The sequence below is a fragment of the Pseudocercospora fijiensis genome (genome assembly GCF_000340215.1).
Source record: "Pseudocercospora fijiensis CIRAD86 unplaced genomic scaffold MYCFIscaffold_7, whole genome shotgun sequence".
NCBI classification, from domain to species: domain Eukaryota; kingdom Fungi; phylum Ascomycota; class Dothideomycetes; order Mycosphaerellales; family Mycosphaerellaceae; genus Pseudocercospora; species Pseudocercospora fijiensis.
The window spans coordinates 112,866-125,759 of record NW_006921538.1 but is presented as its reverse complement, the minus strand read 5'-3'; the positions used below and the strand labels follow the sequence as shown (position 1 = coordinate 125,759).

The 12,894-nt window shown below is 41.1% G+C and overlaps 1 protein-coding gene across 1 annotated transcript; it reads right to left on the bottom strand.

Moving 5' to 3' along the window:
- Window positions 1–81: 81 nt before the first annotated feature.
- On the bottom strand, window positions 82–2,235 carry MYCFIDRAFT_176856 (uncharacterized protein; the record flags this gene model as incomplete). Its single annotated transcript, XM_007930782.1, has 21 exons — window positions 82–129; window positions 168–181; window positions 219–386; window positions 414–503; window positions 529–551; window positions 577–867; window positions 904–989; window positions 1,016–1,082; window positions 1,115–1,185; window positions 1,218–1,225; window positions 1,279–1,314; window positions 1,341–1,388; window positions 1,418–1,555; window positions 1,594–1,655; window positions 1,696–1,731; window positions 1,764–1,869; window positions 1,916–1,984; window positions 2,022–2,068; window positions 2,107–2,168; window positions 2,195–2,202; window positions 2,226–2,235. The coding sequence occupies 21 exons, from the start codon at window positions 2,233–2,235 to the stop codon at window positions 82–84; spliced, it is 1,488 nt and encodes a 495-aa protein (XP_007928973.1).
- Window positions 2,236–12,894: the final 10,659 nt, after the last annotated feature.

Genomic DNA, 12,894 nt, shown 5'->3' with positions numbered 1-12,894 from the left:
ATCTCATACTGTAACGCGAGGGTGGAGCAAGATCTGGAGAGCCCGACAATTTGGGACGCGGTGGAGACGGGATCTGGAGATTCAGTGGAGAATTCGAAGCGACATCTCGCGTGTTCCAAGCCGCTGCATCTTGCGTAAGAAAAGTGGAGATCGAAAGCGTCATCCACGAAATCAACCCGCTCTGCCTTTCAACAGCATCTTACGGAATACCGGAATACCGCACCAAGTCTTGGAGTCAGCTACACCTCGTCTACTGCGCATCTCGTATGCGAAGGAGGAGAGGAGGGCATCACTGGTCCTCTCAGCTTCGCACAGACTTGGCGTTACTTTGGTCTTCAGATGGAAGAGCGCGCAGACATCATGAGCAAGTCCTCGGTGAACAAAAGCTCGTCACAAACGGCGAGGAGCGTCACGTTGCGAATAGCGAAAATTTGAGACAAGAGACGTGCACCGTGCTATGTAGACATAGCATAGAGATGAGAAGAGGAGGGAGTAGGAGCATTCTGGCAGCTACCGCAAAGTAAAAACCTCCAGAAGTACAAATGGTAGGCCTACCATGAAGCAGCGAGGGAAGACCAGATGAGCACCGGAAGGCCTACGATCAGGGAGATGAATGTCTCGGGGAAAATCAAGACAGCCATGGAGATGGGGAGTACGATACGGACAACGCCATGTCTGGCCAGCAGGAGGAAGAAGAGGACATAATGGACATGATAGGCCTCGCTAAGGAGTTTGGCATTTCTGGAGAATCGTTCCCTGGCAGTGACGGTACACCGGAGTCGAAATCTGTCTCTATGATCGATGATTTGGTCCCTACCTCCAAGTTTCTTTTTCACCGCGCCAGAGCATTCATTCACTCCCTGGCATCTTTGCGAATGCTTCAAGAGCACTTAGATCGATGACAAGCCGACCACCATGGCTCTTAGCTGTTGACGATCGTGGACTGGAAATATCGATGACGAAGTCCTGCAAGCGAGTCTTGCTACCAGCTCTGCGATGTCCATAATCGTGCAACAGTTCTCACGATGACGATGGTGACGACTGCAACGGTTACGTAGAGTTCCCTATCGAGATCGGTCGTGCTGCGGCATTAGCAATGAGGAATGCGGCAAACGCAAGGCAGTCAATTCTCCCTTTTACTTCACATGGGTCAACCAAGCAAGACCGCCAAGCTCCATTCTCTTGCTACCGTGTTCTCACACTCATTTCCGCGCGACGCATTGGACTCAAGAAGCCCATTTTTGAATCGAGACGACATCTACGCTCGCTGCGGTCCACCAACTTCATAATACAGGCAAGGCGTGATGTTCATAGCTCTGTAACACCACTTCAGTCTTCACATGCAATCTGGCTCGGCATGCAGGAAGACAAGACATCAATCCACGAGTCTCATCATCCCGGCATAAATTTGCCTCACTCTTTATAGGTAGTGCAGTCAGCGCTTGAGGCGTAGATCCCGCTGTCAAGCTTGTATTCAGTCCAACATGCTCAAAAGCCAACGAGATCACTACGGTCTCAAATACAGTTGGCGTTCCCAGTCTACCCGACCGAATTTCTGGCAATTTCCATTCACTACGGAGAACCAAGTCGGACCTTTCTGCAAAATCTTGGTCCTGCAGCCGAAGAGACTTGCAAGAGCGCACATGTGGACGAGCCTCAACATAATGGATACTCCTCGTCTAGTATCTCGCACACAAGGCCCTGCGATTTAGCTCAAAATGCATCGTAGCACTCGCCTTGCATTCATTGCACTCAGAAACTACCTCCAATGGCAAGTTATAGGTAGCGTTGGTCCTTTTCCGTGTGACCTCTTCTTACCATAATCCATCCCATCACTAACCCAGCTAGATCCGCGTGGCATCTTTGCGCCTACGCCGCAAATGTGGTTAGATGCTCGTCGCTCTTAGTCTTCAACTCTGCGCTGAAAAATTCTTCTTCGCAATGCAACGCTCCCAATTCATCCACCTCCACGGACGGGAAGACTCTGCGACATCCAAAAGGAAGATTCTTTCTAAACAGACTCAAAGTCGCAAGCTGGTGACTGCCTAGGTATGGGAGAATGGTCACTCTGAGACGATCAGAAGACTGCGACCGTCCTCGAACCACAGATCATTTCCTCGAGCCATCCCCTTAACGAAGGCCGTGGTTATCTCCGCTGAACACGTCCCCTGTCAGTCCCCTTGTCCGGTTCCACATCTGATGCTAAATTCAGTGTGGCCCCATACAAACCTGCATCGCCCCTCGAACTGCGAGGCTGTCCGATTAGGTCTCGGATTTAGCCGTAGTAGAGCTGAAGGTTAAGAAGCCGATACCTTTACGAGTCGTCCTTTATAGCTAAAGGCTCTGCAACTAAATCTTAGCAAGTAAAGGAATATAATACTACTAAGTATACTAAGTAGAAAGGTTTATAGACTACTTCTATAGATAAATATAGACTAATATATATAATAAGAGTCCGGTCCGCTTTCGCTTAAAGGAATAGTTAAGATAGCGCCGTAGACTAAGGTCTAAAGGTATAGAATTAACGATAGAAGAGGTCTATAACTTAGTACCGCTAGCGAGTCTATTAAAGCTACGCTTATCTACTAAGAGTAAGCGCTAGAAGGCACTTATTAAGCGTCTCTCGAAGCTCGAGTTAATAGTAAAGAACTTAAGGGTAGACCTAAACCTAGTAAACTAGTAATAGGCGGAGTTAGCGTATACTAAAGATAAGGTAAAGGATAAAGAAGGCCCTTAGAGTAACGAGGAGGTTATTAGGGTAGTATTAGAGCTAAAGAGGCTATACGTAATTAGCATATAATTAGGCCGAGTAAAGCTAGGGTCTTAGTACCTTAGGCAAGGCTTAGCGCTTAGCGTTAGGCTAACTAGCCTATCTTCCTCCCTCTTCTCCTAGATCCTTATCGAATACTACTTATACCTACTACTACCCTATCTACCTACTAATATAACCCTTCTTATATAGTATTCGATCTACCCTTTAAGGGTAGTAGCTAGATAGTCCTTATTTTAAGCTTTTAGCGGTATAGCTATAAAAACTATTAATTTAACTATATTACGCCCGAAGAACGGGACCTATATATACTATTCTACTAAAACAACCGTACTAATTATCGAGCAAGGCCTTCTATACGGCCTATTATACTAAGTTAATTATATTAGGCCGATATCTACTAATTCCGCTATATCCGTATTATAGGGGATTAGGGGCCTATAATATATTATTAGTATTACTCCTTATAATAGCCGGCTTATTACGAAGTAACAATAATCGCGGCGCCGCTAGCAGCGCTAGCAACGACAACGCTAGTAGCACAGTGCCTACTAAAGTGCCTACTAAAGCACCTACTAAAGAGCCTACTACTAGGCCTACCGAAGAACCTATAGTTCTAAGTAATAATCTAGAATTGCCTATTAAAGATATTCTTAGCAATATTATTAACCGTCGATATAGCTAACTAGCCTTTAGCCCCTAGCTAGTAGCGAGACTTTAAGAAGCTACCTAAAACAGGCTCGCTACTTTACGTTAAGAACAATAGCTAAAGGAGAACCTCCTCGAAATTCGCCGCCTATAGGAAGCCCTAATATCTAATACTAAGCCGATAGTAGGGCCTTCCTTACTAACTATTTAAAAGAAGGATACTAAGCTTAAGGACTATACTGTATTTAATAGTATAGGCGGGACGAGTAGGTCGTAGGTAGAGGTATATATATAGGGAACTGTATACTATAGGCCTAGTTCTTAGTGTCTCTTAGGTAACTACGAGGGGGTCGGCGTAGCATTATATACTTCGAAAGGAAGGCATTGTAAATATTAAAGAGAAGAGAATAGCCGTAGGGAGGGCTATATTGTAGCTAGATTAGGTACATTTCCTATGTCTTTCTTGCTATATGTTGTCGTAGCTATGTCTCCTTATATAGTGTATGTGTGTATATTAATTATAAAGGTAGTTATATGTGTTCGGGGGTATAAAAAAAGGAAAGAGGGTACAAGTATACACACCTATACTAAGCCGGGTTTCCCTACTATAATAGCTCTAGTCGAAAGCAATATAACGACTATATCCGTAACTATAAGCTTAACTAGCGGAACGCACTAAGGGCTCTTCTAGACGACTACTCGTTAGTCGTCTATACTATATAATATATTAATAGAGACCTAAAGCGTACCTAGGATAACTATTTCGACTCCCTTAATAACTAGACTACTATTTAGTAGCAGACCTATAAAACTATTATACTAGATACCCTTAGAAACCCTATACTAAGGCAACAATACGCTTAGGACTAGTACCTTTAAGCTAAATAGAAGACTAACTAGTCGGCTCGTTTATTTAAGGCCTATTTAAAGACCTTCGAGGACGACCTTCCGGCTAAGACTAATTCTATATAGATCTCTAAGATACGCCTAAAACTTAGGTAGGAGCTTATCCTCGAATTAGACCGCCGCCGTATATTCGAATAGGCTAATCTAATACGTATTTAATTTATAGTCGAAGTAGAAACAGCCGAACGAGCTATTTAGCTCTAGTAACGACTAGAATCGAGGATCCGACTAGCTAGTACTAACCGTAGCAACCGTAGCCGCGGAGGAAACTAAGGTTCCTACTAAAACAATAGTGCTAATAATAGTAGGAATAGTAACAACGACCGTAGAAGAGGCCGTAGCCGTCGGCTATATAGAGGAGGCCGTAATAGGGGCCGTAGAAGGGGCTCGTATCCCTATAGTACTAACCGCTCTACTAACAATAATAGCAGCTATAGCAATCTCCCTACTAGATTAAAATGCTTTAACTATAATAGCACTAGCTATCTACTAGGCTAATATAACAAACCTAAGGATTAGGCCCGAATCGACTATACTACCGCTAAGTACTAAAAGCACCTCTTAGTAGCTAACGCTACCCCTATAGGCTAACCTTCGAAAAAAGAATAAGCGCCGCACTAACTGTTAGCCTCGTATAGCGTAAAACTATCGATATTACGCTAGCTATTATACGTACCTACCTTATATAGGATACGTATAGAACTAACTATAAGACTAAGGTTATACTAGATCTAGGAAATTTAGTTAGTGCCCTTATTAGCTATCGCCTAGCTAAGCAATTAGACCTTCGACAATTAAATAAGGCCGACCTACTAACCCTTACTTAGTTTAATAACGCTCGGTACTTAACCTACGGGGCTTACTATATTCCTATAGTTCTAAGAGACGACCTCGGCAATAAGCGCTTATTAGACTTTACTACCTACGTAGTAGATATAGACAACCTATATAGGGGAGCTACTATTGTTATTAGTAACCCTATTCTTAAGCACTACGCCGTAGCTATAGACCTAGGCAGCTGGTAGTAGCGATTTAGAATCGCTAGGAAAGAGGATATTAAATATATTAGCGCTAGCGAGTGCCCTAACGATATTAGGGTCCTGTTTATTAGTAACTTAATACTAGCCTCCGCCTTAGCCGATCTAACTGCTAATCTTCTCGGTAGAGATAACGATAAACCTATGCCCCCTAATAGTATAGACCCTAATTAACTCGCTCGTATCCTATAACCTATTCGCGAGACCTATATTAATGTATTTAAACACTACCTAGCATCGATATTGCCTATATTTAAGGAGACGGACTATAAGATCGATATTATATAGGGCAAGGAGGTTCCTTTTAGGCCCCTCTATAACCTTAGTAAACGCGAGCTCGCTATACTACGTAAGTACCTAGATAAGAACCTAGCTAATAGTCGAATTTAGTATAGCAACAGCCCTACTAGTATACTAATCCTGTTTGTTCCTAAGAAGGATAGTAGCCTACGTTTATACGTTAATTACCGTAGACTTAATGCTATTACTATTAAAGACCGCTATCTACTTCCGCTTATTAATAAGACCCTTAATCGCCTTTCTAGGGCCTACTTCTATACTATATTAGATATTAAGGACGCCTATTACCGCATTCGTATTCGTAAGGGCGATAAATAGAAGACGGCCTTCCGCACTCGTTATAGCTATTTTAAGTATTTAGTTATACTATTCGGCCTAGCTAATGCTCCTGCTATATTCTAGTCCTATATTAATCGGGCCCTATTAGGCCTATTAGACTACCTCTATATAGTTTACCTAGATAACATCCTAGTTTATATATACTTACCTAACATTGCGGAATACTAGGCTACGGTCCGTAAGGTACTCGACCGCCTACGGGCCTATAGCTTGTATTATAAGCCTTCTAAATGCACCTTTGCTGCTAAAGAAGTGCCCTTCATTAGCTTCCTCGTATTAACTAAGGGTATTAGGGCTAATCCTAATCGGATTAAGACTATTACTAAGTAGCTAGTACCTACTAGTATTAAAGAGCTTTAATTATTCCTCGGCTTCGCTAATTTCTATCGTCGCTTTATTAAGGGCTATTTACGGCACATAATGCCTCTAACTAAGCTTACTAAAACTAAGGCTAACCTGTCTAGAGAGTTTAAATAGACTAATAAGGCATAAGCCGCTTTTAACGGTTTAAAGCAACGCTTTACTAAAGTCCCCTTATTATACTATTTCGTACTAAGTAGGCAGATCCGTATTAAGACTAACGCTTTATAGTTCGCTATATTAGCTATTATATTATAGTAGGCTAATAATACCTACTAGTATCCGATTGCCTTCTTCTTACGAAAGATAATCGATATAGAGCGTCGTTACGAGACCTACGAGTAAGAGCTCCTAGCAATCGTAGAAGTCTTTAAGTACTAGCGCTACTATCTCGATAGTGCGTAGTGTACTATTTAGGTCTGTACGGACTATAACAACCTCCGTAGGATTACGAAGATTACCCGAGTTATAGGTCGATAGGCTAGATAGGCCGTCTACCTCGCCGGGTTCGATTTTAATATATTATATCGGCTAGGCGTAAGCAACCCTACTAATAGCCTATCGAGGCGACCTAATTACGGTAGCGAGACCTAGTACATTAATTCTTTGTTTCTAACCCTATAGTATAAGATTGCTATAGACCTTGCCGTAAAGCAAGTATAGGATAAGCGGACTTCCGGACCCCGCGGCGGCAACAAATACTATAGCGGAGTTGTCGTTCTTCTAGTGTACGTTAAAAGAAAGGACGTAGATCGCTCGAGCTATAATAACTTAATTAAAGATATTGCTATCTATAGCGATAGTACTATAGAAGAGGTTATAGTTAATCCGGCTACTAGTACTATTAGATATATATAATACGTACCTCGTTTAATAGCGAGGGTACTATTAAATAACCTTGCAAATAGGGATAGTTAATCGTTTATAGATAAGCTGTTACGGGCTTAGTAGAGGGACGCCTTTACTACTAAACGTATCGATAAGCTTATAAGTAGACGAACGACTCGATCTAGTAAGAGTAACTAGTCGATCGATAACAAGGGTTACTTAAAGTTTAAGGGCAGATACTATGTCCCCGCTAAACAATCGATTAGATAAGAGCTTTTAAAGAGGCACTATAATAGTAAGCTCGCTAGTTACTATAGTATAGAGAGGTCGTACGAGCTCCTATCGCGTATATACTACTAGCTAAATAGTAAGCGGTATATAAAGGAATATATACAGACCTATATAGTTTGCTAGCGAGTTAAAGCACCTAAGCACTTACTATTCGGCGAGTTGTCTTTACTTCCTATTCTAAAGAAACTATTTGCAAAGCTTATAATAGACTTTATTATAGGCCTTCCTCCTACTAAGCGTAGGGGCAGTAAGGACGTATACGATACTATCCTTATTATAGTAGATCGGTTTACTAAAAGCGCTCGTTATATCTCTGCTCGGAAGGATTAGACTACTATTAATATAGCTAAAGCCCTATAGAACAATATCTTCTATAGCTATTAGGGAACCCCTAAGGGGATAGTCTCTAATCGAGGCTCGATATTTGTATCTTACTATTAGAGTAAGATATGCCTATAGCTAAGACTTAGCTATCGGCTATCTATAGCCTTCTATCTATAGACAGATAGCTAAACCGAGAGACAGAATGCTACTTTATAGTAGTACCTACGTAGCTATATTAATAAGAACCCTAATAATTAGGTTAACCTCCTACAACCTACTAAATTCGTATATAATAATAGTATCTACTTATTAACTAAGGTGTTACTATATATAGCTATAATAGGCTAGAATGCTGCTATGCTATAAGACCCCCTATCGCTCGAGGCCGAGCGTAAGGAAAGGGAAGCGGGTTAACCTAAGACACTAGCGGCTATTAAGAGGGTTTAAAAGATACGAGAAATTTACGCTAAGATAGCTAATAAACTAGCAAAGGCCTAGGCCTATTAGAAGGTCTACTATAACAAATACTATACGCTAATAATCTTTAAGTAAGGCGATATAGTTATACTAAGTACTAAGAACCTCCGTATCCGTAAACATCTATTACCTAATAGCAAAACAAGGCCTAAGCTCGCACTAAGATATATTAGCCTATTCCGTATCCGAGAACCGAAGGGCAATAGCTAGGCCTACTAGTTATAGCTTCAACCTTATTATACTATCTATAATACCTTCTATATCTCCCTCCTTAAACTATATTACTAGCGCGAAGGCGATAAAGCGCCTACTAAGTTAGAAGAAGTCTTAGCCGATAGCGAAGAACTATAGTCTATAGAACGCATCCTAAAGCACCGGACTAGGCAAGGTAAGAAGGAGTACCTACTAAGATAGCAAGGCTATCTACCTAAATAGGACTCGTAGGAAGCTAAAGCCTCTTTTAAAGATATAACTAAGTTTTTAGACGAGTATTAGACTAGTATAAAGAACAAGAAGAAGGCTAAGGGCCTATAATGTTACTAGAAAGGCCTAGGAATAATGCTACCCCCGGGGTGCTATTAGCTAACTAATTAGAGGCCGGCAAACTAGGATAATAAGACTATATTACTATAGTAAATACGCGCCGAGTATTAATAAGCGCGACGCGTTAACTAATCGTATACTCTTTTAAGGGCTCTACCTCTTTACTAATGCGCCCTATAAGGCCCTCCTCCTAGTATTTAGGTCCCCCTCTTGTTCCTCTATTCTAATAAGGCCTCGAGGCCTAAGCGATCGGTAAAGGTAGCGCGCGCGAATAATAATAACGATAACGACGGCGTCGCGCTTATACTAAAGGACGGCGCGGCCGGCGCGGCTATATTAGTAACGGTATTGCAGAGTATATTGCTAGTTAAAGCATTACTAGCTAAAGAAGGAAATTAGGAGCAAGGTAAAGTTAGCGCTAAGACGACTAGCGCCGCTATTATTAACATTACCTACTCGCTACTATTACTAACCTTACTTATTATCGCTACTACCCTATAAAAACAACCTTACCTATACTATAGCCTAAGGCCGAACGCACTACGCTAACTAGGTTAAAAAGATTAAGCCGTTCGAAGGACTTAGAGACTAAAAAGGTTAAGCGACTAATAGACCGACTAAGAGCAAAACTATAGAGCTAAGCTAGCCGGGGTCGATCTTGCGGATAATAGGTTACTCCTCGATCTTTCCGACCCTTTAAGCGAGGCGAACCTTAACTATTATACTTATAATAGCCTTTATTTACAGAAACTAGACGAACTGTGTTTTTTCTAAAAAGATAAGATAAGATTAACAATTAAAGGCTGCTAAACCTAACTAATTAGGGCTAGTAAAACTATAATAGTAATTAATAGCCCTCGTAATAATAAGAACAACCCTCGGAGCGGATATTACTAGGTCTTTTAAGAGTAGACGCAAAGAACTCGGTACGACATTACTTAGAACAGAGGCAGTACTGCAATACCTCGTACGCCTACCTATTATAGTAGGAAAGACGCGCTCGTATTATAATTAGTCGATAGTCCTTAATTCTCGTAGTTATATATTACTTTATTATATATAAGGATAGCGTAGTTAGAGTTAAACATTGTATTATATTAGAGGTAAGGTTTAATATAGTTATATAATTAGGTAGTTGCGTATTTAATTTAGCGCAGGCTAAGCAGCTTATTAGACTTGCTAAGTTAGTAGCAATAGAGATTAAGATTAGATTATAGGTAGGCTACGAGGGCGCGGCCTTTAGAAGGGAAGCGCATATTAGAGCTAAAGAGGCTACACGTAATTAGTATATAATTAGGCCGAGTAAAGCTAGGGTCTTAGTGCCTTAGGCAAGGCTTAGCGCTTAGCGTTAGGCTAACTAGCCTGTCTTCCTCCCTTTCCTCCTAGATCCTTATCGAATACTACTTATACCTACTACTACCCTATCTACCTGCTAACATAACCCTTCTTATAGGTAGCTAAGTTTAATAGCCTATAGAAGGAAGTAAGTAAGCTAAAGAATAAGGTTATTAAGTTAAAGTCGGCGCTATAGGGCCTATTAAAGGCTTAAGTAAAGGGATTATAGAGCCTAGCGTAGAAGCCGCTTCCGGTTAAGGTTAAAGTCTAGTAAAGAAGGCGTATAAATCCGGCTAGTAGTACTATATAGGCTTATAAGTATTATAGATAGTAATAGGACTATAATAAGAATACGACTTAGTTATAGAGTATTCTTACTTACTATCGAGAGGCTAGTATTTAAACCCCTAAGCGGTCCTTATATACTTATAGAGGTAATAACGTTAGCGTAGAAGAATAGGCTTTATTATATATATAGCTCTTCTACTACGCTTAAGGCGGCGGAAGTCCTTATCTATAGGCAAGCTATTACCCTTCCTAATCTAATAGCGTCGCGATCGAGAGCCTCTACTATTATAGGTATAATCTAAGATAAATTAACTATTACTTCGAGAGGGCGGTAGAGTTAGTATACGAAGGGCCCTTATAGCGGCCTCTATTACCTCTATCTTATTAAGCTCTTATTGTCCGAGTTAGACCATTTGCTATACTAGAGATATACGGAAGTCGCGCTAGTAAGTAAGTCGCTATTCTTTAGTCTACTTCTTATTACTATAGATAAGAGTAAATAAGTTAATAACTATAGTATTAAGTAGGAATATAAGAAAATAGGTATATAGCAATATACAGAACACCCTCTACTAATCTTAGTAGTAGATAGTAGAACTAAACCGTGCCTTTCTAAGAATAGGGCAGAGCGTTTACTATTAACTAGGCTACGTACGGATAGTATATCTACTATGCCGGCTACCGAGTATATCTATATAAGCGACCGAGCTTCCCCGCGTATACGCTAAGTAGGCTTTACGCTAGCGGGATAGCACCGTAGTGCACGTAATAACATTATATAATTGTTACATAGGCTTACTAAGGCAGGATAGAAGACTATACTTGCTTAGGTTCTTATAATTATCTCCTTCTCCCAATATAGCTATCCTAGCTATAAGGCAATATAGTAAATTATACTATTTCTTATACTCTACGCTATATATGCGCGTCTTATACGTACCTATCGCTAGGCTATATTTACTAGGTACGTTATAATTTGCCTCGTAGTTACTTGTTTATTTATAGATTTAAAGCGCGGCTGCTTCTAGCACTAACTAGAGATTGCCTAAATTTCTAAGAACGCGGTAGCTACGCGAGAACGCAAGCTATCCGAATGCGAGGCGAGTATTTAAAGCATTCGAAGCCTGCTTAAAAACTTCTTCTTTTTCTAAGCGCTCCGAATACTATCCGCCTATGCCTCGCCTACTCCCCTCTCGCGCCTCTCTAGTATTACTTAAAGATTTTTCTTTTTTAAATATCTATTAAAAAAACATTACTAGTATGTCTACCCCTACGCGTACTATAGGCAAGCGCGCCGTAGGCGCTAGCCCTACAATCCCTACTACGCCTACCTAGCGCCTACCAAAAGTCCTAGAGGGCTATACCTATTACTTTAAGCATATAACGGCTAATAGTACGTTTTCTCGCTACTTACTACGCGTATATACTTCGTAACTAACTCGCTTTAGTAGACCTAGTTAAGGTTTACATAGGCGGCAATATAGACCCTACTACTAAGCGTAACTATAATCGCTACCGCGGCAGCTATTATACCTATACTCCTATTACGGCTCGCTCGCTCGTATCGCTACTAGCGCGTACTCGCGCCGTACGCGCTACGCGCGACCTGTACGACCTAGACGGCTACGACTCTATCGAGGACTTAGGAGTTAGACGAGGCCCTAGAGGCACTCTAGGCCGAGCTAGACTCTATAGTCGTACGCATATTCCTTATACGCTTCGCTTACGCTTCGTAGACTAATCTCGATATTAGTTATCCTATTTACGCTTAATATCTTTTATACTAATAAGAATAAGGTAACCCTAGATAGTAAAGCCCTAGCTTATAAGGGGGCCGCTAGCGGGTCCCTTACGGACGTTAATCTCCTTAGTATCCTCGAGTATATCGGTACTAACCTAGCTAGTTTAGTAGAGATTAGTCGTTAGGTATAGTTTTTCCTATAGCCTTGTTTTACTTACGCTTCGTATACTAACTATACTAGAACCTCGCCTAGCGCGTCGGCGCTAAGGCCGTCGCTACTATCGATACCGCTATAGATATTAAGGAGGAGGAAGAGGTCGAGGAGTCTAAGGATAAGTAGAGTAGGCAGCCCGCCGTCGCCGCGCCTACGCGGCGCTACCTTTATATATACTAGGCCGATAGGCCTTTTTTAGTAGCGAAATAAGTACGTATCTACTATTTTTTTCTTAAGTTTTACTTTCTTTTGTTTTAATTACTACCTACGCTTACGCTTCGCTTAAGCTTCGAACTCGTCTAACGCTATAGAATCTTTAATATAAATAGCTAGTTCCTAAGTGTTATATTCTTTAGGCTAACCTCGCTACTTAATAAGGTAGTACGCCTTCTACTTTTTTATCTTCTTAGCTACGATTGTTTCTACCTACTACTTATTACCTTTAGCGATAGGTATACTTATCTTATACTCCTTACTATCGCGCCTATACTAA